Here is a 23,129-nt window from a genome sequence, read left to right as displayed (position 1 = left end):
AACCCCAGGTCTAGCTGGGGAGCTAAATTGAGATGTGCATGAGTGAAATAACAGCAAAGCCAGATTCTTGTCAGACCTGATGTTGTAAACCAGCTTCGAATAGCTTCTCGATAAGCCATCAGATGTGTGAAGACTTAATGCATAGAAGGATTCTGTATGGTGGAATAACTCCAGTTCAGAAAGGCCTGGGCATTTGTGGGTCCAACAGCAGGTAATTTACACCCTGAAATGAAAGTCTAGACTGGACCCTTTTTCCTTCCTTCTCTTGCCACCCTGTGTAGTGACCAGTCCTACGTGATCAGTTTTGTGGTCCCTAACCAGAAGAAGCTGACAGCATTGGCTGAGCAGAAAGGCATCAGTGGAAGCTGGGTGGACATTTGTAACAATCCTACAATAGAAGCAGAAATACTGCAAGAGATTAAAGAAGTGGCAAACAAGAGTAAGTACCACAGCACATCCTGCTGGCCATGGGGGTTTATCCAGCAAAAACTCAGTTCTCCTCACTAACTGCTCCTCCTTCTTCCAGTTTTTCTGTATCTGCCAGACTTAATACTTGGATCAAGGCAAAGACCACATGAAATTGAATTTACATAATATTGGTTGTATTAATTACTATACTGCTTGTATTTTTTAAAAAATATCTGAAGGTTTTTTTCAACTAAATTCTAGAGACAAGTTGCTTGTCTAATATGGTTAAAATAAGGTCCAAAAGAGCTGTCAGTTTGGAAGAAAAGTTGCAAGACATTTGCTGGTAAGGAAACTGGTTAAGCAAGAGATTTCAAAGCATTTTTTCCCCATACAGCTTTTTTCCCTACAGCTTTGAATAACCATGGTCCTTGTGGTTGTTGAGGCTTAAAAGCCTGCTACTCTGTGCTGTGGTGCTGAATGATCAAAAGTATCATCAATCCTTTATGGGACAAAAAAATGAACAAACTCACAGGGGAAGAAAAGTCTCTAAAGCAGTTGCACCTCATACAAGGAAGCTGTAAAAGCTGGACTTAAGCACACACTAAGCACTTTCTCTTGAACTACAGAGAGGAGAATCTGCCTTTGGAAAATGAGAAAACAAGAATGAAAGGCACTATTAAGTCTTGTCTTGAAAAAAGTAAATCAATCCATAGGTTTCAGGCTTGCATTTAAACACTTTAATCCCTGGGGTTTTTTATCATGAATTGGGCAAATTACTATCCATATAGCTTTGTGTACTTAAAACCTTTGCTTATACGTTCTTTCTGTCTTTTAGATAGTAATCTACTATTGAGATACAACTAATTAATGTGACATTTTTTCAAAACTATTTTAAAGAGGTAGTTCTCATTGTTAGCAGAGCATGATGCACCTTCATCATGAGCAGGCACGCATCTGAGAGGCAGCAGCACATCCTGATAGAGGTGAAGTCAGAGAGGCAGAGAGGAGCTGCTGGGTCCCACTTCTGCTGCCCCCCCAGAGGCTGTGCTGGAATTCAGCTACAAGTCCATGTCTGTGGATCCCATTCCCAGCCATCGTGCAGGAGCTGGTAGCAAACTCCATCCAGTACTGGGCACATGCAGCAGCTCCCTGTGCTGTTCCTGCTGCTCCTGCCCTTCCCCCTGAAGCATTTCCATGTCTCCTCCCTTGCTCACCCCTCCTGGGCAAGAGAGAGAAGCAGCCTTGGTTGCAATGAGGCTGTGTATGTGCCAAGCCACTGCTTCCAGCTGAAGGGAAAATAAGTGGCTACTGTAACAAAAATACAGAGAAATCCCTTTGTTTTGAACTCTAAACAGAATTTTAGGAAGGAAAAATACAGGAAAGAAACATTCAGCCTGGGAAAGTGTACAAGTACTTCATTATAATTTCAATATGAAGCATGTCCAGTTAGTCTGAGTTAACCTAATTATTACTCCATTCCTGTAACAAAGATAAAACTGTAGATTTCAGTGCAACTGTAGATTTTCAGTGTAGATTGTGGCAGTAGTTTCAGAGCTTCAGGCTACTCAGTCATTTGTTTCAAGCTTTAGATTTTGCATTGTCACATCCAATACAAGCTGTAAGCACAGAGTGTTATTAGAGTATTTGCACACTAACCAGCACTCAGTGTTGGGACAGGATGAAATTTGCCTGTGGCCCTTCTGTAAGGTTATTTCATTAAGTAGGACACCATATTATACAAGCTACAGGGTGCTGACCAGATTTTTAGGGAGCATGAATGAGTGTTTCATTTGGCTTTGTAATGACAGTCATGCTGTTCTTTGTTCTTGTCCCCGCAGTGAAATTAGAAAGGTTTGAAATACCCATCAAGGTCCGGTTAAGCCCTGAACCGTGGACCCCTGAGACTGGGCTGGTAACAGACGCTTTTAAGCTGAAAAGGAAAGAACTGAAAAACCATTACCTCAACGACATTGAAAGAATGTATGGAGGCAAATAAACAGCTCTGCTGACCAGGCAGCTGTGCAGGTGGTTCCTTCTCATGCCTCAGCTTTGGATGTCTGTGTATGCTGTAGATATCACACATTCAAAAAACACACCAAATGGATGACTGTTTCTGTAATCTCTATCAAGTGGAACAGAATATCTTAGAGTCCAAATTTTTAATTTTTAGCAGATTAGACACTGATGGTCTTCATAGAGTTTTGTGTGATCATCTCCAGTTTTGAGACAGTCATCATTATGTGAAGCAGTATGACCAGGTAATTTTATTATTGTTTCTCTAGCATATTCAGACTGCTCACAACTTCTCTTTAACTTATGCTGAAGTCTGGCCTATATTTCAAAGAGGAAAAAATAATGTAATTGTGATGATTCTTCTACATAATGAGACATTTAGCAAGGAGGGAAAAGGAGTATCTAATGTCTACCCTTCTCCATTTAAAAACAAGACAGCAGTAGTCAAGAACTTGCTAGAGATCATTAATAATGCACTGCTTGAGAATGGATGGATTCTTCTGCACATCAATATCTTGAATATTTACAGTGCCTACAGAAGAATAGAAAGTACACTTACTGAAATAAAGGTGAACTGAAAAGCTTTCTAAAAACAAGTTATAAGAAATTTCACTCAAGAGCATTGAATTAACTATTTCAACTTCCAACTCACCAAATAGGTTTTTAATTGCCACTGTATTTTAATCCAAGCAAAGCTTTCCACTGGACACAGTGTAAAAGAAAATAAAGACTTGCACTGCTCCGGGGACGCTGATGAGAAATCAGTGCCCGAATGCAGAACTTGCATCTGGACTGGCAAACAACTGTGAAACTATTGTGCAGTGGTCTCTAAACAGATTTGAAACTCAGAGCAGTTTTGGTGGGTTTTTTTGAGAGGTGGTGGTGTTTTTAAGGCACTGATTCTCTAGACCTTCACATACACGTGAGTACTGGCACAGTACCTGGATGTAATGTAGAGGATCAGGTTTTAAATGTCTGCATTCCTTTGTGGAAGGTATTTCCGTTCACCTTATAACTGTGGTGAGCATGACAAGGCAACCAGAAACCAACAGGAGTTTCCCTGTCTAGTCTTGGTTTACTTACAGAAAAGTAGTCTGTGGCCAGGGAATCTTTGTTTCCTGAAAACTTATAAAAAGGGACAAATCACTCTTTACAGAAATTCATTATAAAAATGTTCTCTTATTAACTGGAAGTCATAGATGTGAAGAAGGAGGAAGATACAATTTAATAATAGTTCATCATTTTGTGTGCTGAATCCTGTACTGTCTTCTTTTGAATTGTAACTGAGCTCCTGCATCCCTGCCAGCTCTTCACACTTGAACCATAAGTGCTGTAAAAAGTGGAGGCTCTTGATACTGTTCTACTTTGCACTTTCTTAATCATTTTATATATGTTGCTTACATTTTGTACAGCTGTGGCCCTCAACTGCTCTATATTGCAAATTCATCTGAAAGTATTTATAGATTTCTATTCATAATATTTGTGTTGTGTATATGATGGTTAAAAAAATATTTGGTATTGTCACTGTACAGAAAGTAAAAGATTTTGTACATTGCCTCTCTTGAACACACGAGCTTGCAATTTCAGGACAAGTTTTTCCTTTTCTGCATGTATATGTATTTTTATTTTCCAGTTAAAGTAGACTTTGGCAAAAATAAATCATGGCTCTACACTCTTCAAGTAAACCATCCCTTCTCCTGGGGACCAACTTCAAACTTCACCATGCATAATTTTCTCTGGCTAGTCCAGAACACTGCTAGCTCACCTTCCAAGAACCCTGAGGGGAAAGAGAGAAAGAAAATATGGTATATAAAGGTGATGGTATCTAGTTGTGCATGGAACTACAAGAGTCACTAAAAAGAAACAAGGAAATAGCTTTTCTAAACAAATTGGTTTGAGTTTTTTTAAAGATACCTACAGTTGTTTTTTGACAACAGGGACTACTTCCCATATCAGTAGCAACTTTTAAAATTCCTTGGTCCTGGAGCCATGTTACTAATTCTTCCATGTTTTAAAACTGGTCGCTATTAAATAGCTTTTAGTCAGCCTGTTAGCATCACAAAAGTGAAATAGGTGTAGGAAAGATACACTTAAGTCTGTCAGCAGTTTATAAGACTATTTTTTTTAAGCCATGAATGTATTTATATGAAATGTATTTTATCTTCTGTGTCTTGGTTGACTGAGGATCGCTATTTTCAAAATACATATACACACATCCACAATGTTAACATTTCAAAAGTAGAATACAACTTAAATGGTTCAACAAGTTTGTGTTTTGGAAGGTCTTTATATTGCACAAGCTGTCTCTCATTCCTGTTCTGTGCCTCACATTCTGTCTGAAACTGAGCCTACCTTACAAGGACTGCTCCAAAGCAGCAGCAATGAGTCTGTGCTACAGGTAATAAAAACCAACCCTCCAGTGGGCCTGGTCCGTCTTGTAAGGAATGAACTAAAGCTGGATGTACTGCAAAAGAATTTGCTACATCATCAGCTTTTCAAGCATTTTTGGAGAAGGGGAAGGATTACATCAGGCTGCCTTCAGCTGTGGGCATTGTTTGCAAATACCTTGCAGTTGGGTAAGAACTGTATCCTTTGTTTTAAAGAATTCTAAACCCTTTTTGTGACAGAGCTTGTGGAGGAGAAACAGAATGAGCAAGAATGTTTAATTCTTGCCACTACAAAGAAGGAATGACGATGCTGATGAAGGGATAGTAAATCACTTCAAAATCATTATGTGATAGGTACAGATGTTACAGACACTTTTATCTTGTGCTGGGCTGAAAGGCCATACAGTATGGGAGTAAAGTGTGAGGGAGAAGGTTCATGTACTGCTGAGGGTTCTAGAATGCTCAAAGTAGATACAAGTTCTTCAAAAAGCAGGTTGAGAATTTTAAATCATCCTTGTTAAGACTGAGAAACAAGTTCAAAGAGAAACAAAATCCAGTTTGGGCATACCCTGGTGCAAGATTGTATTTAGGCCCCCTACCTCAAAAGACATGGTGTGTCTGAAGAAAGCCAGAGTGTAACTACCACAACAGTAGGAGGAGAAAGCTTCAGCTGTGAAGGAAGATCAGAGTTGTTGAGCTGGCCTGAGGAGGAATGGCACATGCCTTGAGACAATTAACCTTCAACTCCATGCACAGTTACCCTTAAAATGGCACAAAGAAAGGCCACAGGGAAGGAGGAAGAACAGGGTGTAAGTTTGCACAAAGTGACATGGATGATATGGTATTTTAAAAGAAACACAGGATTTTAAAGCAATTCCTTACTAAATACTGAAGTAGTTGCCCAAGATCTCTGCCACTGAAAGTCTTCAGAGCCTGAGAGTCAATGACAGTTCAACAAAGCCTTTGAGGAACAGCCTTGGCCCAGAGCTGTGGGTGGGGCAGGCAGGGACTGGTCCTGCACATAACACAACAGGAATGCTGCCAGTAACAGGCAGATGTCATTAAATGGCTTGAAAGGGGAAAAAAAGAGTCTAAACAGGGAGAGCAAGGAGTTACTCCCTTAGGAGCAGCTGAGGTGATGTTTGACTACCCCATGCAGTCGCAGTGCCCTCGACAACACTCAGAGCCCAACACTCAGGGCGCTGCCTGCCAGCTCCCCCAGCACAAGCTGCAATTCCCAGCACACTGGCAAGCTATAAAAGGAACAGAGCACCAGTTCAGAATGTGGGTCACTCATTTTCAGTAGCAAAAAAAAAAAAAAAAGACCAATCTCCCCCATCTCAGAACAATAGCTTCAAATAACTATGTTGTATTCTAACAATAAATTAGTGTTGGTCTGCAATAAATTCTCATTATGTATTTGGGTTTGGTGTTTTGGAGTTTTTGTTTGTACCTTGGCTTTTTTTCCTTTTGGTTATTTTTGTTTGTGGTGGTTTTGGTTTTTTTTTTTTGGTTCTTAATTTCCTTTTTGAAGGCTAAAATTTATGCACTTGAAACTTAAACAAATCTGGTGCTTTTTTTGCCTAAGACAGTACAAAGGTGAGCTACAACATGCAATCAGCAAAACTTGCAGTCACTGGTTACGTGGAATTGCAAACAATACACAGAGTAAAACTGTGTGAACTTACCTGGATTAATAAAACACATTTCCAGCAAACTCAGTGCTGCTGCAAAATAGATTAGTGATTGCTTTATAGTATGATAGGAGTACATCAGCCACAGAGGACCTGGGCTGACTACACTAAATATACATTTGTACTTAGCCCATCATTTTCACATAATTTAATTTGAATGAGTTCTAACAGAAATGGGGTGATGTTTGCACTATTGCTTTGCTGCTGGGTGCTGTAATAGGTTGAATCTTGCTACACCTTTATTGGGGAGAGACACATTTTGAAGAAAATGAAACCCATTCTATATTGATAAAGTGTTCTAATGAAGCTGATTATCACAGGTAATTTACCCAAAATTGTCTTTGGTTGGAAGCATGTAGCCTTAACATTAGACCAGTACTAATTAATTTGAACAAACAGAGCTCTGGGCACAGTGTCTGATCCTCAGAGACTTCATGTACTCTTTTAAAGCACAAAAACCAAACAAAAAATGTAACCACAACCAAAAACATGGCACAAACTGTTGAGTTTTCCCCTTATTCTCCCATTTTGAAACCCCAGTAACCTGGTTAGTGATGAACACTACCAGAGATGCTACAGGTCACTATGTGTTTGCTACACCTGCTTATTTCTGGATTTACCCTTACATTTCTCCAAATATAGAAGTTTGCCCGCCACCTCTGTGTTATCTGTGTTATTTCTGAGCATCCAGACCCTGAGCAGGAGTGCCCATCACCCCAAGACATGACCTCCTATCATTAAAATGCTAAAGCAAGAAGGTGTCATATAAGTTTTACTTTTTTAAAACACAGAAAAGATACTTCAATTTGAAACAGTACTGGACTACTTCTAACAGATCAATTGAAATTATGACTTCAGGCCACATGTTGTTCCAGCCCTGGAAGTTGTTTCTGGGGTTTTTAATTGTTTTAAACAACGAACCTAAACTTTTCCTGCTAGATATAAATCAGCTTATTACTTATGGTGCTCCCCCAGGGAGTGAACATGAAGAATGGATCACTGTTCTCTATACTTGCTCGCCCTGCTTTACTTTGTGTCTTTCACGTCAAAGCAAACACAACCTCTCCCAAAGAGCCCATTTCTATGGCATTTAATCAGGCTCATTAAACCAGGGCCCCTCTGCCCCCATGTTCAAAACAGAACACCTGTCCCACCTCCCTACACAGCTTATGGCAATAACTTCCCAAATCCCTTACCTCCAGCCCAGAACATCCCTGCCTCTTATGTAATGGGACAACTCTCACCTTGGGACTTTTTTTCCTGTTGTTATTTTTAAAACCTGGACCTCAGCTCTGAACACTTGCAGTAGCACAAGAACTGTATTGCTGTGAGGAGGGGAAATGCACAGGTGATGACAGTGACTTCTCCAGGAGCTCTGCAAACAAACACTACCCCTCAACGCAAGCTGAATTTCTAATGAGTCAGTCTGGATCAGTTTTAACCTACATGCAGCTCATTCTGAGCATTTGCTGGCAAGCAGATTCCTTACTTTCAGAGGAACGATACCAAGAAAATTGTTCATGCCAACAAAAAACATACCACAGAAAAGCAAACTAAAACTTAGTCCGGAGTGAAGAGATATTCATCAGACTCTGGGGTTTGGCTCTCTTGAGATTTTAAATCGATATTCAGCCCTTCTAACTGTGGTAAAAACTATGATCTGTTGTACTTTCTATTTTATTTCCATGTCCAGCCACCAGTACACTTTCTTAAGGTCACCTGTAGACAAGGAAAATGCAAGATGTCTGCAATGTATCAGAGTCAAAAACTTCACTTAAGAGACATGAATTGTAGGACTCAAGTGAAAAACACCACCTATATGCCTAAAACCCCCCTGTCTTCCTGACTAGACAGCAACCTCTAACTCATGTCCTAGAGAGTGTAAATTCCACTGTGCCGTGATTGTGGGGCAGCATTTTGCCTTTCCAAATGGGTACTCATTCTGGTCTGCTGTTAAAATACGTCTTTTCCCCTGAAAAAAATGAGAGGAAAATAGAATAGACCACAATGATCAGCCCAAGCCACCTCCTGGGAAGGAGCAAGGAAGCTGCACAAGATAAAAACTACTCTAAATGCTGGCAAGATTGTGAATCTCTAACACATGCAACTGCCACACTCACCCATATGAATAATGACAGCTGAAATTAGTTACCAGATAAACAACCTGGGAGCAGGGAAAAATCTGAGACCCTCAGAGCATTCACAGGATTTCAAAAAACCCTTAACTATGGGGACAGAGCTTTGTCAGGGGAAAAAAAAATATGAAGAAAACTCACCTGTCTGTTGCAGCCTCAGGACCCTCTCCAGCACAGCCAGACTGGGAACCACCCAGAACTCACCTGGTAACATTCCGGTCTTTCCAGGCCTTTCTGATTAAGGAAAAGACCCTCTGCAGCTGATTGATTACCAATTGTTTTAGTGACCCCAATTAATTCTGCCTCTGGGTATCTGACTGCCACAGCTGCTGCTGCTCCAGCTCCAATACCCCACCACGGTTCCTTCCAAACCTCCTTGCTTTTCTCTACGTGCCCCTCAACAGCAAACCTGCTCTGGGAGCCTGCCCAGGGCCTTTGCTATTCAACTGCTCTCGTTTTCTCAGCTGGGTGCTGTTCTCCTGCAGGAGAGATTTGGATTAGATATTAGGAAGAAATTAATTACTGGGAGGGTGGTGAGGCCCTGGCACAGCTTGGCCAGAGAAGCTGTGGATGCCCCATCCCTGAAGTGTTCAAGGCCAGTTTGGGTGGGGCTTGGAGCAATCTTGTCTAGTGGAAGGTGTCCCTGCCCATGGCAAGGGGTTGGAAGGAGATGAGCTTCAAGGTCCCTTCCAACCCAAACCATTCTGTGATTCTGTGACTAGAATCAGCTCCTTCCTGCCTTTATTTTGGCAGAGCTGCATTTTCCTAAGCATTAAATATGTCGCATCTCTCATTCAAGGAGCCTGACAAGCGATGTCAGGTCGCACCGCTCTGAGCGCCGTGGAGGTTCTCCTCAGCTCTTGTCCGCTCCCTGGCAGCGGGAGCCTCGGCGCTGTCGGGGCTGTGCCCGGGGGGCTCCGCCGCGCGGTGCCGGTGCCACCGTGAAGCGCAGCGGGGCGCGGCGGCTGCCGGCGCTGCTCGGGGCGGTGCTGCGGGAGCTGCGGCGCGCCGGCAACACCAGCGCGGGGGCGGGCGGCTCGCTCTACATCCTGCTCATCATCATCTTCTGCGGCTGCCGGGCCGGGGCGCTCATCCCGGCGGAGACCCGCTCGCGGAAGCTGGAGCCCAAGCACGACCCGTCCCACCTGTACACGGAGCGGGACTGCGGCCCCGGCGGCCCGGCACAGGCGGCCGAGCAGGGCGGCCCCGCCGAGGGGCAGCGCCGGGGAGCGCGGCGGGAGCGGCGGCCGGCGCTCGGCAACAGGAAGGGTCCGTCCGGCTGCGGCAGCGCTTCTGCTGCCCTCCCACCTGGGGACTGCGGACAGCGAGCGACTGCGGTGGATGAGAAATTGTTCTGTTCTTGTACAGTGGCTTGTACGGCGCTCAAGACTTGTCATGCGGTGAGAGCTATTCTTCAACTCTTTGGATCCATTTGTATTGCTCTTCTACAATAAATACCTGCATTACGTACTGCGGCCCTTCAGTACTTACAGTGGGGATTATAAAAAGGAGGGACAGTGAGTTTTTTCACGGGCAGGTGATAGGTCAAAGAGGAACGGTTTTAAACTGAAAGAGGAGAAATTTAGTTTAACTGTTAGGAAGAAATTCTTTAATGTGAGCATGGTGAAGCACTAGAACAGGTTGCCCTGAGACGTTTTGAATGCCCCATCCCTGGAAGTGTTCAAGGACATGGTCCGGGACAACCTGATCTAATGGGTGGCATCCCTGCCCATGGCAGGGCGCTGGAACTAGATGAACTTTGAGGTGCCTTCCAACAAAAACCATTCTGTGATTACTTATGCACAGAGACCTCTCTCATCAATCATCTTTAGGTCTTAGTTTAACACCTTTTCCTTTAAAATCTGTTTTTATTACACCTTGTTATCTGACCTCAATGCTGTTGATTGGGGCAGCATTTCATGGAATCACAAGCAGGTCCATTGTTGTAGGATGCTCCTTTCTGTCACTCTGGAGCATTGACAGCTGTGTCATGGGCTGGAAAGGGTGAGGTCTCGTTCTGTTAAAGTAAGATGGGTTTGGCTTACATGGACCACTTCTTGAAACAAAAAGAGCTTAGAAAAAAGCACCAGTACTGTGGCTTTGATGATACATGGAAACTTCTAAAGCCATCAAAAACATCCTTACACACAGAGAAATGTGTGATTCCAAGAGTACCTTTCTACAAGTTAAACCTTGCAATTAAACCAATGTACAGCATATGCTTTCTACAGAGAAAGTGGGGCTGGCAGAGGTTGTTTTAGATGTTAATGTTTAGCCATGTCAGTAGTCTGTGCCTTCTTGGTTTGGGTTTGGAGTGAGGTTTTTTCAGATAAAGATTAATGAACAATTCCAAGGAACAAATGCTGTCACTAGGAATTCTGCACTACACAATCCAAATTACCATTTGCATTTTATCCAAACCACACTGCTAGGAAAAGCAGCTTTGACATTAACTTCAAAGGAGGGGAGATTTTTTTTATCCACTTAAATTTCCAAACACTCGTGAATATTTTTTTCCAACAGAAAAACAATTGTCTTGTATTTGGCAACAATTGCATCTTGCTATCTCTGACTTTGTGTGGCATCATTGTAAGCTGAATACCTGAAGTGATGAATTTTAAAAAAAAATCCTGGGAAGGAGTGACAGTTACCAAGTCAATGCTGTCACTGCAGAAAAACACTGCAATATTCACAGACCGAATTACAAAATATCCTTAAATACCAAACTGCGTCTAAATACCCAGTCTAAATACCCAGACTTTCTAATAATCGAAAAGTATGGGGCAGAGAAAAAATTCAAGCTCCAGAAACAATTTCAATGGGAGTATATGCCATAGTACTACTGCCAGCATTGTATCTGTACACATATGCAAAATCTTTAGTTCAGCAAAGAAAATGTAGTAGTATCATGTGGGAAAAGGATGTCAGAGAAACCAACAAACACTATTCTTAAAATCTCCTGTCAAGCAGTTAGACAACAGTAAAAGTTCTAGTCAGCTATTTCCATCTGCCAGGACTCCAACAGTATCTCTGGAAAATGGAAGTGCTAACTTCAACCTGGACTTCTTGAAGAGTCATAAGTTTTATATATATATGTATATATATATTTTTTTTTTAAATATTTACAGCTGCAGAAGTCGACTGTCTAATGAACTTTCACACTGGAGTAACTAAAACAATGTATCAGTCCCATTAGCAGATTTTGTGAGGATTCCTTTCAGTACAATCAGAATTACGCTATGACCAAAGTTTCCCCCTGTGAGGGGATCATTATGCATATCCCAAACCTTTTATTTATTCTATCTCAGTGATTAACTTCTTTTTCTACCTGACCACTGTCCATGAGCAGGACTCTGAGAGGGGTCTTAGAGGCTAATAGCTTAGGAAGTACTCAGGACCACTGAACTCAGCTACATTAGACACAAATAGGGGAAGGACCATTAGAGTTTTCTGAGTAGGAGAGATCTGCACACATTGAAGTTTCAATGCACTGGACACTAAAGTGTGTGTGCTTAACACATTTTATTTAATATCAGCTGGTTACTACCTGCTTTCCACTGCTTCATCCCATAGACAAATCTAAAGGAAGATTGTGGCAGTCCCTCCAAGCACCACTGATTCCTTCAACAGATTTTCCACTACCTTCATAATCCATTTCTCTTACTCCCTCAAATTCCAAAGTACATGCAACACGCTGTATTTAGAGCCTACCTAAAACCAAGGGCTGCCCATGTGAAAAAGTTTGCCCCGCATGACACAGTTCACAAATAAGAAGCACAAGACCTCCTGCCAAGTAACTAAACATCTAATTATCTGCTGTTCTATCTGAGCCTTTCAACACCTGATCACAAGGTCTTGGTCAACTGTAGTAATTTGTGATTTACATCAGTCCATCTGCTATAGTTACAGTTCACCCTGCTGTTTAAATAAGATAACACCATTGTGCATTAAGACACACCAAAGTACTTGAAACACTCAAGAATTCATACTGTGGCATACAGACCTTGATATATAAGTATTGAACCCAGCAAATTTCTCTTTGTTTTAGTAAGTTCAATACATCGTGTAGTGGTTGGAAATCTTGAAAAACCACAAAGATGCAAACCCAGTGGGACTGAACTGAAATAGGCTGCAAGAAGACAAAAATCAGCCACTGCAATCCAACACAATTTTGCCATCAAGAGTATATTCTAAGGCACATGTATTATTGATGCAGGGCAAAATCGCCACTTAGTGTCTGTAGTCCACTCAATCACGAAGGATAACAATATAGATTTATTTATATTATTAAACCCAGCCTTCTGAAGGAGTAAGCCCAGCTATCAATGTCCTACCTTTCTGCAGTTAGAACAAAGAAGAAAAGCTTGCTTTCCCAGGAAGACTTTAATATTCTTTTCTTCAGCCGAGTTGGCAATTTTGAAAGAAAAATTTCTGGATTCACTTTCAACATACCTGCAAAAATATCTTCTGGCTTGGGCTGGTTTATTTTTCCCAGCACTCATAAACCTTTACATCAGCTGTCAGAGCCTTGCTTAGGATCATTACCAAGAGCAACTGCTTGGAGAGCCTCACTGAAATCTACACCCTCAAACACAGCAAGAACTTTCCAACACATTTGGCATTGTTTCCAGAATACACTTCTAGAACAATATCTGTTTCCATGCAACTACTGACCATGCATGAACATCTTCATCTTTGCAGTGTTAGCATTTCAAAGCTGCTGTCTACACTGAGCAAGTGTGCATCAGTAATTTAATGTTCTAAACAGCAAAACAGTGAATAAATCACTGGAGTTATCACAAAAGGCATTTACCATTTAGGTGTTTCATTTCTTCTTAGAGAGCAGAAGCACAACATGCTCCCAGTGAAAATATTTACAACCCAAGGATCTGGCTCAAATTTTGTTTGATTTCATCCAGGTATGTGTTGGAGAACAGTCTAAACTTCAGTAAATTTTAGAGGGATATGTTAATTTGAAATAGTTACTTTGGGCAGCTCAACATTTACTGCTTGAGAGTGCTCTTGGCAAGGCATTTGCCATAGAGTTGTTCCAGACACATTTTTTCCCAGAGAGAGAGCTGCCCGCCTGTTCCACAGTGCCCCAGCACCACTCGGCAACAATCAGAACTCAGACCTACAACACAAGTAGTAAAGATAAGGAAGCCGCAAATTATTTCTTGCACTTTTAATATCATAAGAACGAGCTATGAAAACTTCTAATAATTAAAAAAAAAAAGGTAGAGTAACAGGTAGGTGTTTTTTGGATTTTTTTGTTTAGTTGGTTTTTTTTTTCAGTTTTTTAAAATTAATCTTACAAGAGGTCTTAAACAATTTCAAAAACTTACAAAATATATTCAAGTGTGGAAAGTTATTTTACTGGTAAAACAGCATTTCTTTATAATGTGCTTTTCTCCAGACAGGGTAAGGAAGCACAGGCATATCAGAACAAACAATTCATACCATCAGAACAAATCCCTTTTCTCCAGCATAGGCATTTTAAATCAATTTAACTGTGGTATGCCAAAAGAACAGAGCAACATAAAAGCAGTGACTTCTATAGACAATACAAGGAACATACACAAAAGAGAAGATCTCTCAAGTCTTCAGTTGCTACAATTTCATATGTGGAAGTGCTTAGCTCTTCAGCTGGCTTTAATTCCCTGACTGGTTGTACATGAGTAACTTGGTCTCAAACAAAAAAATGGAAGCATTAACTCCAGTTCAGTGTTTGAAGCACAAACATATTCATTTTATAGATGCCCACTGTAAATTTTGGGTATTACAGCAGAGTCAGCAATGGTCACACTAAACCAGCTGGATGGGTTTTTAGCGAATGAAACGAAAGCATTTCTGTGTTCTCTTCTGCTAATTTCAGCACAGAATATTAACAAGCAGCATGGAGCTAGTAAGAAAGATTTTTTGTTTGTGCCATTAGTTACTCCATTGTAAAACCACTAACTGACTCTAACAGCTACATTCTCACTTAGAATAATAAATAAAAATATTTTGCAAACCAGCATTTTCAGTTATAAAGAGCAAGAGCTAATTATGGTAGTACTGAATCACCCCAAGTGATCCTCATCGAAGACAATGGAAATAGGCAGGAGTAACTGGCACTTCTTCCCAGCCTGAAGCAATTGTGTTCCAATGAATTTCCCTACAAAACTCCTGGGTATGCATACCAAGTCCTATTCCAGCTACAAACCTTACTAAGTAAGAGTTTTAACTGGGTTTGTCCAGCTAGGCCAGTTAGTTATCTTCCTCAGTCATGTTCCAGGTAGTGGTGGGGTTTTTTTGTTTGGTCAGTTTTTTTAATATTAATTGCAAAAGTCAGATTTAAAAGCAAGCTTGCATTTGAATAGCACGAAAATAATTGACAATAACATCTGATTGAAACATTGCCTCGTATACTTTGAATCTCCCAGTCTGCCTAGAAAAAGCTTAAAAATTATTATAATACAAATTCAAACTTGGATAAAAATATCCAATAAGTATTTATTCACAGCACAAGCTCATCAGGTACTGATATAAGTGTGTGTTCTGGTGACCGCCTTCAAAGTCCAACAAGCCAATGCCACAGCTGCAACCACTGCTGCATTTTAAAAGGCAAAACCTGTTTTGTGTATGCAAAGCAGATCTGTAACACCACTTACACAATCAACAGCAAGTTAAACAGCCAGTAGAATACACCACGCCAGTGTCACAGCTCAACAATGCTGTACCAGTTACAGGCATGCTTAGGTTATGTTTTCAATTTGTAGAGGAAATACAAATATATGAACATCACATATTTTCTTAAGAACAAACAGTAATTAAATAGAATGATCCTTTCTTCACTACATACAGAAATAACAATGTATTTACAATATTTACAGTTTTTCAAAAATTCTGTTCTTGCACTGTTCTGCAGGAATTCAAATTCTTCAGCCTGAAAAATAGGTACACAATAGTTCTGACCATAAACAGCCTCTGAACAGAGACAGGTTACTAATTCTAACTTACTGGTGTAAAGACTAGAGGGCCTGAAAAGGAAATAAAGCCAACTCATTTCAGTTAAACATCCCATTGTTTGTGGGATTACTTCACAAACTACAGATGCTTTAAGATGTTTCACACAAGTGAGATATTGCTCATTTTCACAGTTTTCTCCACTTAAGTCACTGAACAAGCGAGCTCCAGTTGTAACTGCTTTCAGACTGCTGTTGTCATTGAAACATGGGCTATGATGAGAGTTACAAGCTCCCCTCCTGTATTTTCAGTTACAAGCAAGTGTATGCTCAGGGATACAGCTACATTTTGGGTTTGTTTTTTTGTTTGTGTTACTCAGCTTAAAACAGAATTGCACCAGTTTGAAACAAAAGCTGCTGATACTCAGATTTGCTCTTAAGTTCCGAAGTTAAGGTGGACACTCTCAACTTACAGTCCTGAAAAGTGTTTCAAAGCAGCTGGAAGCTTTAAACTACAAATTTAAAGCAAGACACACAAACCCCCCAGTATCAATAATTACAGGCAATGTTTAAAAAGAACATGAAAAATACAGTAAACACTTGCATGAGAGGAAGATAGTGTTAGTGGTGCAGAGCTGCTGTTCTCAATTGAAAATAATGCAAGCACCTGTTCTGAATAACGGTACTGGTGAGAAAAATTGAAGGCTTCACAGTAATACACACTTTCAGTGCCACTTTTTAACTACAATGTTTCCTGAAAAGACAGAAAGGATTCAAAACTTGCAGACTTAATATGGGAAAAATAATCCAAACCTCATAGCAACAGAATGCAGAATTAAAGCCAACAGAAATCATGTATCCGACCTATTTCTAGGTCACAGTAAGACTTCAAAAGAAAAATAATCAGTTTGAAGTCCTTCACACGCACGTGAAGAGTTACTGGCACAGGAGCTCCGAATCATTCAGCATGCCCTACATATGAATGAATCCATGGAATAAACAACCAAAGTCTGGGAAGCTCAGACCAAAAGGAAACCCAAAGATATATAGTCCTTTGGCATCAGAGAAGGTAAACATTACCTTTCCAATGGATTGAGAGATTACACAACTTAGGAGCTGTATTTGCTCCTTTCACTAACAGTAGAAACCATAGCAATCCTTCCCAGCCTCTTACAACTGGGAGTAGGTAGCTTTCAGAATTCCATCTTCATGCCACAAGCATCTTTTTCAAAAGAGAGAAGATGCTACTGTAAAAACAGATCTTTTCAAGTTGAAAAAAATTACGTTTGGTCAGAATTGTGTATGAATAGGATTTTGTGTTCAAACAGCACAGTTTGAGCACTCAGCAGTGGCAGCATAGCTGCATGTAAGGCATTTTAGGAATGATTCGAATACAGCTCACTGCCTTCAGCACTTTACTAAATTCAACTAACACGAGCAACCTCTCACATTTTAAGTTTATAACTAAAGCCATGGTCACTGGAATCAACCCCGAAACATCTGCAGACCGTCCGTAATAACAGATGCAACACAAAGAGCGCGTGCGTTCCCTGTGTGGGAACAGCTGCCTGCACAGTGGACCTGTTGGTGCCAAATGAGAGAGGTCACTCCCCGTGCCAGGCCCTGCTAACTGGCCCAGTCCTGGAAGCGGAAGCAGTCCCCGGCGATCTTCCACACGGTGTTGGTGGGGGTGGCCTGTGCCGTCAGCAGGAAGTTCTGATTGAAGTAGCGCTGCTTATCCCCGTCAAATTTGACAGTCCCACTTGTCACCACGAGGACTGTTGTCTGGCCTTGAGTAGCTTGTTCTTCACAAGGAGGTATGAAATGATGAAGAAAACAACTCAAACAAAGACTAGCAGGTAAAGAGGCAGGAAATGTACACAGAAGCTTGTGTTCAACTCTGGTTACACTGCGCCAGGCTAACAGCTGGGTACAGGCAGGGAAGTGCAGCTCTGGTGCAGCGTTTCTACACAGACAGCGGTGGCTTCACCAACACGGCTTGGCAATGGCTTTGCCACTTTCATCTCCTGCTCGTCATTTTAGAGCACTGACAAACACCTCCGTTTGTGCTTAGAATCAGCTCTCATTACTTGAGATATACACACATAGAGATATTTAGCAACTTGCATATACTTTTACCCCCCGTTATGAGAAATTGTATCTTTTTCACAGCAGAGCAAAGCAAGTGTGTTTGACCACAGGCTTTTCCCAAAATGTCCATTAGAAGCAATGTATTAATTTCTCAATTATGTAAGCCTTTTTTTACCAGTTGTTAATCAGAAATCTAAAGAACTTAACACCTATTCTAGATGTAAAGAAATCAAAGTACATACAGGTTAATAATGATTTGTTCCACATTATACTGCAGGTCAGTACAAGAGGCCACCATAGGGGTCTCCCAAGCACAACATAACCTGATAAGCCAAACTTTTTCCATACATGAAAATAGATCACTTCTGAATATGATCTAAACAAAAAAAGTCCTTAAAATATTTTCCCAGGCATGAAAAAAGTGTATAGTTGCTGCATCTCTTGGTTTGTGCTTTATTTATGCACAACTTGACATTTCAACCCTTGGTATTTTCTCTAAGCTTACTCCAAAGGAATTTCTAAGCACTGTTATAATTGCTCTCTTTCAATAGTTACAAAAAAAAGAAAAATAACTAAGTAAATTATAATACAACCTTACCGTGAACAGGCTGGCAATCCAACACATTAACCTGGAATTCACTTGATGGCAACATTTCAAAAAACTTATTTAGTTCTTCTTGCCCAGACACTGCATTTCCATTCCAAACTAATGTTGCTTTGTCCAAATACAGTCTGGTTAAAGCCTGAGTGATTATGAAAATGCACATTTAGTAAAGATATGTAAACATACAATGGACAACATACAAAACTTACACTGTGAATTATTGACTTCTTCTGTTACTTTGACAGTAGAATGCCTTCTTGAAACAGTAGCTCCTTTTAACAATCAGTGCTCCTGACCAAGAATTAAAACTAACAAACACATTCTCCTTTATCAGTGACACAGTGACTCATGTCTCAAATACTGATTACATCCCTTTAACAAAGGTAATGACAGAACTGAACTGGTTGCTAACAAAAGGACACTGCTACCTTTCCACAATAAATTTATCACTGATTTTCTGTTTTCTTTCTGAGGGGGAGAGTATGCACACAACACAGATTAGGTCAGGAAATTATAATTTTAGTATTAAAAAAAAAAGTGAGCAAGACCAGGAACAGGTGAAACTTGAAAAGGACAGCAGCAGACCAACCTCCCAAATGTTTCATAAGCTGTCAACAGCTGAGTAACTGCCCAACTCTCCTTTAAAGTGTTGACACATCCCTGTCCAACCTACTCATGTGCAAAGTGACTGTGAAGTAACATGGGACTGCTTGTACTTTCACATAAACTTCAAGTTATTAAATTGCAGCTACAGTACATTTAAAATTCCAAAGACCAGTCTCCAAGGCTCTCTTTTGGTGACAATATTTGTCACATGGTACCACATCAAAGTGGTCCATGAAGATTTGCAGAGGCAGACACAGATGTACCACTTCAACCTCAGCCACTCAGAAGAACCCCAGGACCAAAAGTGGTAACTGTTAATGAAAGAAGTTTGGGAAAAATGAAGCTAAATCCTGACCTCAAGGGAGAATAAAGCAAGTTCTACTTCCCTGTATTGACCTAATCCTGTACCTGTAAGACATAGTCCTACACCAACTGAACTAGGGTCATGAAAAGTCTGAGGCACTTTCTGAACAGCCCCTTTTACACTGCACAGGAGCTTCAAGTCCTCTGCAGGGCAGCCTGAGGAGCAGCTGCCCTGCCCTGCCATGGCCAATACAGCACATGGTAACCAATGTTCAGGTGCTTTCTGTGTAATGACAGTTAGAAAAGCAAACAAAAGTGCCAAGACAGCCCTAACTATTGTCAAAACAGCTACATACCCTTCTTCTTTTGTCCATTGTCTCATAGTAAATGTTGACAAACTCATCTGCAGCTCTACAAGCTTGATCCACATAGGTTTTGAAATCCTGGAGGGAAGAAATCATATCAAGTTACTTTAATTATGCAACCCAATCATTAACTCAATTTCTTCTGCAAGTCACTTTGACTGGTCTTTTCCATCCTCACCAAAAGATGACATCAAATAACGTCGAAATTTATTCTGACCTCCTTTTCTACTTGCAGAAGTACCGGCTGTTAGGCAGGGGACAGTTTTAGCATCAATTTTGAATGCTGATATATTTATTGTATTTAAATTGCAAATATTTACATTGGAAAATGGGCTACAGCTGGCTGCAGGTAGTGTGGCCACACAAGTATTCAGGGAAAACAGCTGTTGCTGTGATGGCTGTTCTGAAATAAAGTTAAGGAACAAGATTTATTCATGTACTTCTGAGAATTAGCAAGAACCCCATCACACCTCCATCCAAGTCTCATTTTTTAACACACCTTTATATATAGAAATATAAAACATAATGAGAGAGAGAACACCAACATCTGGATGTATTCCTTCTAGTATCAATCAGACCTATATCCACAGATAAAAACAAACACTTCTCCTCACACCTCATCATTTTCCTTACATCTCTCTGTTTTTATTCATCCCCAGGTAACAACCTTTGTAGTCCCAGCACTGCACTGTGATCTCACTGGGTTATTTGCTCAGTTTGTTCAGCTGTTCGGCCCTTGATGTCTTACAGACCCTGAACTGGGACATCCTGGAAAGCAGCTTCTGAATTTCCTGTCCATACACCCATAAACCTGCATTTGGTTCTCTTCTGATCAATTGTTTACAATGCTATTATTCATCACTGTTTTATTCCAGTATTATACTCTGTATCTATAACTCAACCAGTGTGGAACAATGTCACTGCTTGCATTTTCTTGGCTGCTTTTACTGAATATACTCCAGAACCCCCAGGAATTCCTCTGGTATTACCACAAGAAATATTCACAATCAGAGAAAGTTCCAATTTGAAAAGTAGCTATGGCCTATCAAATAACCCCTGTTTATTCAGCAAAGACAAACACCACTATGCACTATTTTTTCTCTCCCCCTGCAAGGACACAAACCTGCTCTTCATCTTCCTACCTCCCCCAGCAAATTCTGAACTCACAGTCCCAGAAAGTGCCCAGAGAAACTCTGGAGACAGGAGTGTCAGACCTGCCCTGGGAACAGTGACTGCAGCTCTGCCTGTTGTGCCAGCGAGAGCAGGGGGCCGTGAGCCCTCAGCCAGCTCAGGCTGCACACCAGCCCTTCCCAACCAGCACCAAACACTCCCCTCCAGCTCCCAAGAGATGGAATGGGCATGAGCGAGGGCACTGGAGAAACACCAGGAGACTGGAATGAGTTGCTGGGGTACCTGCAACAGAAGTCTGGTGGAAATAAGCTCTGTCGGTTTTGGCAACTTTTTACAGCCACAACCAGAACACAGTTTTAAACTCTGTGAACAATTTTAGCTGGAATAAACTTGTGGAGGTCATTTGGTCCTAATCCCATTTCAAAGCAGAGCTGACTGCAAAGGTTGATCCACTTTCCTGGTTGCATCTGACAGCTCTGTGTCCTCTGTCCTGTCTCCTGCCACGTTTGGACATCTCCGAGAATGGAGATGATCACAGTTCCTTCGGGTTCCAACGTCCAACCACCTCACTCAGAAACCCTCCTTCCCAGCATTTAACAGGAAAGCCATAATTCAAAAAAACCAACCAAACAATCCCCGAATCAACTTCTCGAAGACTCTGGCGGCAACTCCAAGCAGTTTTCCAACGTACACGGCCGCTGCCGACGCCCTCACTGAGCCCCTCTCTGTCCTAAGGCCCCTGTTCGAGGACGCTGAGGCCGCAACACTGGAACCCCCGCCCTGCGCCGGGGACCCTCGGGAGGGTGGCAGTGACCCCTGCCCACACCCCGCGCTGAGCCGCTACCGCCCTGCCCGCCCCGTCCCTCACGGAGCCGGGACATTCCCGACGGCCTCCCCGCGCTCCCACACCCGCCCTCTCAAGCGCAGCCACCCTCCCGAGCCGGACACCCCGCGCTCCCCCGGCCCCAGGCCGCGGTTCCCGGCCCGGCCCGGACTCACCACGGACGCGGCCATGGGGCGGCGAGGCGGGAGGGCGCCGGAAGTGCAAGGTCAACCGCTTCCGGCCGCGCGTCCCTCGCCGAAAGCGTTCCGCCGCGCCCGCGGTGCCCCGGGGAGCGTTCCGCCCGCAAAGCCGGTCCGGCTGCGGCGGGGCTTTGATTCCATAATCGATATCACCAACCTTTCACATCATTGCTGCTGGAAACCTCCCCAGAGAGCCGACACTCGGGAAAAGGAATTACAATTCTAATCACAATTAAATAGCGTGTATGATTATCTATTTCCCTATTTGTATGGAGGAATTAGAAGTAACTGCTTTAAAACTTCAGTCAAATTTACTCAAAATAACTAAAAATATCTTTACTGAAGTAAAGATGTATAAAGATTTCAGAAATGCGTTCAGCCACTTGGGTTAGGCCATGTCTTCTTTTATTTTCAGCCATTGATCAAAATCAATTAAAATTTAAACCACTGAATAATTTCAGAATCAAACTGCATAGACTTTTATTGTAAAATATTTGATACTGGGCAAGTAGTGACCACCAAATGAAAACGGAATTCAATCTCCAGTAAGACGAAGAGTTCGCATTTTCCTACAGATCCCTCATGTGACAATCATGCACATTTGCATTAGGACTTATGCAAAAATGAAGACAGGCTGCATCTTGCCCAGGCTGCTTTTCAAATGAGCCTTGCTCTGTGTCACAGCAAACTGATATTTCTGTAATGACCTCGGTTATAGACTCAAATTAGGCCCACAGGTCCTGATTATCCTTGATAAAATGAATGATGCCTGATAGTCCTTAGTTTTGCAAATAGTCTTGCTGGACTTGGAGTAATGGCTTTGTAACTTTCAATAGGTTATAGTTTATTTTCCTCTAAAATCACGCAATTAACACTGACAGATTTCCAGTAGAACATTTTCTATTAAAAGAACCCAACAAGCTACAATACTTTTTAATTTATTGATTCAGAACATACATTACATCACTGGAATCATAACACTCTTGAACACTGTGGCCTCCAAATCTCACTGCAGCACTGTACCCAACACTGAAGGGCAAGTCCAGGGGGCAGCAGAAGGCAAATGTTCCAAATTTCTGTAGCCATTCTACTGAATAGAGACCAAAGCACCGATCTGTGGCCTGTGTGAGTGATTGAATTAGGCTGGTAGGTTGACCATTCTTGTGGGGCTCCTCAGCTTTCAGGGGCTGCACGGTGCTCCTGCACATGCAGCATCCCTGCTCCCAAAGTCCCACTGGCTGCCCAAGCTTTAGCACATCTGGCGATGTTTAGCAGAAGAATTCTCTCGAGGACAGCAATTCACACAACACTTCATCTCTCAAGCTGGCCAGGCTGTTCTCTAAGACTGATCATCTTTGTGAATAGTGAGTGGCTCTTGTGAAAGGCAGGACTCTCAACTGTTGATAAAATTACCAGAGAGTG

The 23,129-nt window shown here is 41.7% G+C and overlaps 3 protein-coding genes across 12 annotated transcripts in view; 2 read left to right on the top strand and 1 right to left on the bottom strand.

Annotated features, from left to right (window-relative positions):
- The window catches only part of ACSL4 (acyl-CoA synthetase long chain family member 4), a 38,684-nt gene extending 32,451 nt beyond the window's left edge, over positions 1-6,233 (top strand). For all 8 annotated transcript variants that reach the window (XM_039571911.1, XM_039571917.1, XM_039571914.1 and 5 more), the window contains 2 exons: positions 282-439; positions 2,247-6,233. In XM_039571911.1, coding sequence (XP_039427845.1) covers positions 282-439; positions 2,247-2,404 — 316 coding nt within the window. In that variant the 3' untranslated portion in view covers positions 2,405-6,233. The remainder of the gene's footprint in view (positions 1-281; positions 440-2,246) is intronic.
- Positions 2,659-10,107, top strand: KCNE5 (potassium voltage-gated channel subfamily E regulatory subunit 5). The gene is made up of 2 exons (XM_039572238.1): positions 2,659-2,666; positions 9,437-10,107. The coding sequence occupies exons 1-2, from the start codon at positions 2,659-2,661 to the stop codon at positions 10,089-10,091; spliced, it is 663 nt and encodes a 220-aa protein (XP_039428172.1). The 3' UTR covers positions 10,092-10,107.
- Positions 10,108-12,803: 2,696 nt separating this feature from the next.
- Positions 12,804-21,782, bottom strand: NXT2 (nuclear transport factor 2 like export factor 2). 3 transcript variants are annotated; one of them, XM_010407720.4, is made up of 4 exons: positions 21,684-21,782; positions 19,545-19,631; positions 18,274-18,418; positions 12,804-17,389 (listed from the first exon to the last, which is right to left on the bottom strand). In XM_010407720.4, exons 1-4 carry the CDS (start codon positions 21,696-21,698, stop codon positions 17,211-17,213), a joined length of 426 nt encoding a protein of 141 aa, XP_010406022.1. In that variant the 5' UTR covers positions 21,699-21,782; the 3' UTR covers positions 12,804-17,210. The 3 variants fall into 3 exon arrangements, with proteins under 3 accessions (XP_010406022.1, XP_019146417.1, XP_010406021.1); XM_019290872.3 differs by lacking the exon at positions 21,684-21,782 and adding an exon at positions 21,311-21,395; XM_010407719.4 differs by lacking the exon at positions 21,684-21,782 and having other exon boundaries at positions 19,545-19,664.
- Between the last annotated feature and the right edge of the window lie 1,347 nt (positions 21,783-23,129).

This window comes from Corvus cornix, chromosome 4A, assembly GCF_000738735.6.
Source record: "Corvus cornix cornix isolate S_Up_H32 chromosome 4A, ASM73873v5, whole genome shotgun sequence".
NCBI classification, from domain to species: Eukaryota; Metazoa; Chordata; class Aves; order Passeriformes; family Corvidae; genus Corvus; species Corvus cornix.
The sequence above is the reverse complement of the archived record's forward strand: the minus strand, read 5'-3'. Positions and strand labels throughout refer to the sequence as shown.

Bases quoted from the DNA above. Each gene is read 5' to 3' on its own strand.
- NXT2 (XM_010407719.4), bottom strand. From the start codon at position 19,649: ATGATTTCTTCCCTCCAGGATTTCAAAACCTATGTGGATCAAGCTTGT. The intron at 18,419-19,544 runs GTATGTAGCTGT...ATAATCACTCAG, and splicing joins CAATGGACAAAAGAAGAAGG to GCTTTAACCAGACTGTATTT. The intron at 17,390-18,273 runs GTAAGGTTGTAT...CTCCTTGTGAAG, and splicing joins GGATTGCCAGCCTGTTCACG to AACAAGCTACTCAAGGCCAG.